The sequence below is a fragment of the Gorilla gorilla genome, chromosome 1, assembly GCF_029281585.2.
Source record: "Gorilla gorilla gorilla isolate KB3781 chromosome 1, NHGRI_mGorGor1-v2.1_pri, whole genome shotgun sequence".
NCBI lineage: Eukaryota > Metazoa > Chordata > Mammalia > Primates > Hominidae > Gorilla > Gorilla gorilla.
The window spans coordinates 24,806,557-24,812,556 of NC_073224.2; the positions used below are offsets into that span (position 1 = coordinate 24,806,557).

The window sequence follows — 6,000 nt, forward strand, 5'->3', positions numbered from 1 at the left end:
CCGAGGGACGCGGACTGACCTCCCTGCGGCGATGCAGCCCACAGCCGCCGGGGAGGAAGCTCCGCGGGGTCCATGGGTGCCGGGGTCACGGCCCGGGGCGCGCGGAGCCACCCAGACCCCGCGACCCGCTCTTCAGATAGCAGGGACCGGGTCGGCAAGACCTTGGCGGACCCTGCAGAGGCGGGAGACCCTGCGCCGTGCCCGGTGCCCCGGCGGCCAGCGGGTCCCGGTCCCCGCCTGCGACGCCCAAGTCCGTCCGGCTCCACGGGCGCCCCCGGCCCGCCGCGCCCTGCAGCCCCTCGCCCGCCCTCCCGGGGCTCACTCACGTAGACTGAGTCGATGTCGGATCTGTCGTAGAAGCGGAGCGCCCCACTCAGCTCCAGGGCAGGAGAGACGAGGTCATCCCCGTCCTCCAGCTCCAGGTCCCCCTGTCCGGGGCCGAAGGGAAAGAGCTCCTGGCGGCTCAGGCAGCCCACAGGCCCCGCCAGCAGCAGCGGCAGCAGCAGCGCCCGCGTCCACGCAGCCCGGATCCGGCTGCTCGAGGCCAACATGTTCCCGAACTGCGGTCCCGCAAACCCGGTCCCGTGGCCAGGACAGAGGAAGGCGGGGATGTAACCGGACGCCCCTGGCAGCCCCCTCGCCTCCCGCCTCCCGGCGTTCCCACCCCGGGAAATAGGGGAGGGGAGCGGAGGGGAGAGGGGAGGGCCCCGCCCCGTCCAGCGGGCGCGCCGCGGGGCAGCCCAATGGCCGCGAGGGGGAGGGCGAGGGGCGAAGCCGAACCTCCCGCCTTGGGCGCCGGTGCCTGCGATTCTCGAAACCAGCCCGACTCCCAGCGAACGGCGCCTCCGGGAGGGGGAGCAGAGCGCTGGACCCGCACCGTGGTCCTCTGATTAGGGTTGGGTCGTGGAGAGCCGGCGACGTGGAAACGCTCCGGATTCAGGAACGGCGCCCACCCCATTGCCGCTCGGCCGCGTCCGGGGTCCAATTCGCTTGACCCTGGTAGGAAGACGGGGTGGGAGCTGGGAATCAGCCAAGGGACCGAGCCACCAACACGTTCATGGGCTCATCCGCCCATTCATTGCGCGTTTTTTGAGTGCCTGATCCTGTGCTCCCTACTGTGGAGGTTCGCCAGGAAACGGGGTCTCACCCTCCGAGGCAAAGTCACCAGTGTACAACACAAGCCAGTGTCAGATGGCGGCCCCAAGTCATCAAAGACATTAGGGCTGGAAAAACTGGCGGGGAAAGCTGCAGGTGGGACGGCGGGAATCAACCCGGGTCCTCTGGAAGGAATGGGATGTCATCAGGCGGCAGAGAAGGGAGGTGGAGGGACCGAGCTGGGTTTATTCAGGGCACCATCCCCCAGCAGAGGATGTGGGGAGGGACCGGTTGAAGTACAGCCTTGAATCACAAATTTAGGAATTTGAATTCGCTCTATCACTCGGAGAAGAAACTATTGAAAGTTCTTGACAAAGGGAGATAAGCGATTTAAGTGGTATCCTGAATAATCGGTTGATCGTTAATTTGGCACTAGGGTGAAAGTAGAGACACGTAAGTTATTAGAGGACCAAGTCTAAAACACTGAAATGAAAGAAGGAGCAAAACCTGATTATAAGATTGGCATTGAAGAGGAGAAGAAAGGAAGTTAAAATTGAGTTCAAGAGTTTGCACTTGGAGGACTGGAAAACCAGTACTGCCTTTTGACGTCAGGGAAGAGGATCTGGGACAGCTGGAGTTGGATATGTTTGATGTCAGACCTATTAACTTGCAGGGGTCAACAGGACGTCCCCGTTTCCTGTCAGTAGCTAAAAGTAACGACCTTGAACCTAATTTATAATAATTTTTCAGAAAACAGCAAATTCTGTATAAAATTTAGGGGGCATGAGTTCTGAACCAGCAAAGACAGGAAGAAAAAGCAAAGGAAACATGCCTTCTAAGCAAAATGCTTTTGATCTACACATGAGACCTTGTCTTTTTCTTTTGAATTCATTCGCCATCAGAAATAACATTTATTACCCATCAGAGACAACATGTGTTCTACAAGTATTCATTCATTTTGCACTCACAGTAACCCTAGGAAACAGACCTTCCCTGTTTTACAGAGAAGGGGCATAGAGGCCCAGAGAGGTTAAGTCATGTTGCTAAGGTCATGCAGCTGGGAGCCGGTAAGTGACCCTAGGTGTTCCAGCTGCAAGGACCCCACTTATAACCACTGCATTAAGTGCCCTCTGTTTACTACCTTTTACTGCAGCCTGCAGTCTGTTGTCAAATATGGTGCTTTTCCTTCAGTTCCCTCCCAACAATACAGCACTGTGAGCCCCCAGCCTGCTCCCCAGAAGCACTTCTGACTCTACTCTATGCCATTTGTGGTTCTGACTATTTCTGGGCTTCTGGGCCCCAGCACTGTCTGTTTCAGCTGCTACAGGATCTCTGTATGGAGATTCTTCTCTATGTTCACCCGCACGTGACACGGGCCCCACGACTTCCCCATGCCCTGTGGTTGAGGGAAACCCCAAGCTCAGTAGGCCTTTTTTGGCCTGTGCCTTCAACACTCCTCCTTCAAAAACACCCACCCCAGCCTCTGTCACACATCAGAGCTGTCTCTGAAGCTGTAGTCTGTGCCTGGAATGCTCTTACCCTTCTCACGAATTCTCTCCCTTTTTGGTACTCAGGCAGCTTCTGAAACTCCTATTGGTCCATCCATGGGACTTTCCTCAGCAACTACAGGAGAGCAGTTCTCTACTTTGCTGGTTCAGCACAGCCTGAATCCAACCTGGCTGAGGTCAAGGCTCTCCATTTACTGGCTGTATAAGCATGGGCAGGTTTCTAAGCTTCAATATCCTTGTCACTTGTATGGGATGTTCATAGTTAAAATCAAACGATTGTCGTGAGGATTAGATAAGGTGATTCATTAAATGCTCCTAGCTGGGCACAAAGTAAGTATTCCGTTAATATCAAACCATCGTTGTTACCTAAATGTACAGTTTTTGTGATTCTTATTATGTCAACATTTACTGAGAATCTACCATGAGCCAGATTCTATACTAGAAATTCAAAATGCCAAGACCGTTAAGGCACAATCCTTTCTTTGAGAAGCTCACAATCTGTCAGGGAGACAAACACAACAATAACAGTGCGATGCTTTAAGAAATACACAAACCAACAAGAGATATCGCTTGTTGAATGCTGCTTCTGCTAGATGCTTAATGTAGCATTCAATTTAATACTAATAACTGCACAAGCTAGTAGCCCTATGTAGTGAAAACAAGGTTTGCAATGATTAGATAACTTGCCCAGTTTTACACAGGTAATGAAAGAGCTAGGATTTGAATCCCAGTTTGTCCGACACCAAAGCTATTATTCTTTCTGCCGCGCCATCCTGCCCATCTATGGAGGGAAAGGTTTCTCCCTTTATTTCCACCCACAAGATCTATTTGCTCCATTGTTTATACATAATGCTCACGATCTATCTGTGCATGCTTGTGCTCCTTTATTTCATCAGTATCTCTTGGCCTGAGTAAGTCCAGTATATACGGTAAATTCTCTGTCATTTACTATTTATAGCCCTGCACTCGCCTCACATTGCCCAGTCCTTGTAGGATGTAATATTGATGCTGTGTCTCCTACTAGGACAGTGTGTCCCTGTCACTCCTTTAGAATTAGTAGTTCCAAACACATTCATCATCAAATACTTACTTTTATATTGGGCTCTGGACATTTTCTAAGTGTATATAATAATTCGGTCTTTTTCTCTAGTCATTTCGTATGTTTTTCGGGGATAAGAGCTCTTTGGGCGCAAGGCCCATGTGCTTTATTTGTTTTCCTGACTTCGCAGAGCCTAGCCCAATGCTGCATACGCATTAATAAAATGTGCACGGTTCTTAACCATTTAAGAACTCAGTGATATGTTTAAGAATCATCTGATATCTGCAGTACCAATGGTACCCATAATTCTGTAATATACCAGCTTTAAAAAAAAATGAAACCTTGCTCTTTTGAGACTTATATTCTTTTCTTGATGGCTGTCATCCTGATGAGGCAGAAACACAAAATTTAAGAAGCAGGTCTCAGGCTGTGTGTCTATAAGAAGCCACGGTAACTTTTCTTTTCTTGTTTGTTTGATTTTTGAGATAGAGTCTCCCTCAGTCACCCAGGCTGGAGTGCAGTGGCGTGATCTCGGCTCACTGCCAGCTCTACCTCCACCTCCCAGTTTCAGGTGATTCTCCTGCCTCAGTCTCCTGAGTAGCTGGGATTACAGGCATGCCACCACCCTCGACTAATTTTTGTATTTTTAGTAGAGATGGGATTTCATCATGCTGGCCAGGCTGGTCTCGAAGTCCTGACCTCAGGTGATCCTCCTGCCTCAGCCTCCCAAAGTGCTAGGATTACAGTTGTGAGCCACCACACCTGGCCCCAAGGTAACTCTTCTCTCTGACGATTCAGACAAAAGTCCACGCAGCTGAGTGGGAAAATAGCTCAATTGGCTATTGCTCTGAAGGAGGCATTTGTTCTAATCTCACTCTCCTGTGAGGATTGGAAACTGACCATGTATGGCCATGGAGCTTTCTTTTATTTTCCAGATGTCATATAGATGTGAATGTATTAATGTTCCAATTCCAGGGAATTCACCTAATTCATGAATTTTTTTTTTTTTTAATTTTATTTGAGACGGAGTCTCGCTCTGCCGCCCAGCGTGGAGTGCACTGGCGCGATCTCGGCGCACTGCAAACTCCGCCTCCTGGGTTCACGCCATTCTCCTGCCTCAGCCTACCGAGTAGCTGGGACTTCAGGCGCCAGCCACCACGCCCGGCCAATTTTTTTTTTTTTTTTTTTTTGTATTTTTAGTAGAGACGGGGTTTCACCATGTTAGCCAGGACGGTCTTGATATCCTGACCTCGTGATCCGCCCACCTCGGCCTCCCAAAGTGCTGCAATTACAGGCGTGAGCCACCGAGCCCGGCCAATTCATGAATATTTTAAACAACCCACACCCAATTGTGATCTCAGATAAAAATGACACCCTTGGCCGGGGGCGGTGGCTCAAGCCTGTAATCCCAGCACTTTGGGAGGCCGAGGCGGGCGGATCACGAGGTCATGTGATCGAGATCATCCTGGCTAACACGGTGAAACCCCGCCTCTACTAAAAAAATACAAAAAATTAGCCGGGCGTGTTGGCGGGCGCCTGTAATCCCAGCTACTCGGGAGGCTGAGGCAGGAAAATGGCACGAACCCGGGAGGCGGAGCTTGCAGTGAGCCTAGATCGCGCCACTGAACTCCAACCTGGGCAACAGAGCGAGACTCTGTCTCAAAAAACAAAACAAAACAAAACAAAAATACACCCTGACAAAGGATGAGAGTGAAGCAGGATTTGGTGTTCACTTTATTCTGTTTTCAAAGGCGATTAGGATAAAAAGTACCTTGGGAAAACACAATTATGTCCACCTATGTTTGGGAAGATGTCAAGCTTTTCAGGGTAAAGTTTAATTCCTATAGTTGTACATCCTGTTTTCCCATGAACGTTTTCCTGGTTCATTATCATCAGACCTCCAGCATTCACTGCTGGGGTTCCACTTGCCTTTTGTTGTTATTTTAATTTTTAATCTTGATTTATGTAATTTTCAACCTTACATAAAAATTGCAAAAATAATACAAAACGGTTCCATATACCCTTATATTCCCATATCCCATATACTCAGATTTTCCTTAATATTAACATTTTGCCATGTTTGCTTTCTCTCTGTCTCTCTCTCTCTCTGTCTCTCTCTCTCTCTCCACACACTCACACATGCATGCACACACACACAGACACATCGATACATATATATACATAAATTTTTATCTGGACCATTGAGGGTGAGTTGCAAACATGATACCTCTTTACCTCTGAATGCTTAAGTATATGCTTCTTTAAAACTAGAACTTTCTCTCACCTAGCCATAACACAATTGCCAAAATAAGGAAATTAACATTGATATCATACTATAATCTAATTCACAGCTCTTAT

General features: G+C 49.3%; 1 protein-coding gene across 1 annotated transcript in view; it reads right to left on the minus strand.

Annotated features, from left to right (window-relative positions):
• The window catches only part of NID1 (nidogen 1), an 89,049-nt gene extending 88,190 nt beyond the window's left edge, over positions 1-859 (minus strand). Inside the window, exon 1 of the mRNA XM_019032021.4 lies at positions 327-859. Within this exon, the coding sequence (XP_018887566.4) occupies positions 327-551 (225 nt within the window). The 5' untranslated portion in view covers positions 552-859. The remainder of the gene's footprint in view (positions 1-326) is intronic.
• Between the last annotated feature and the right edge of the window lie 5,141 nt (positions 860-6,000).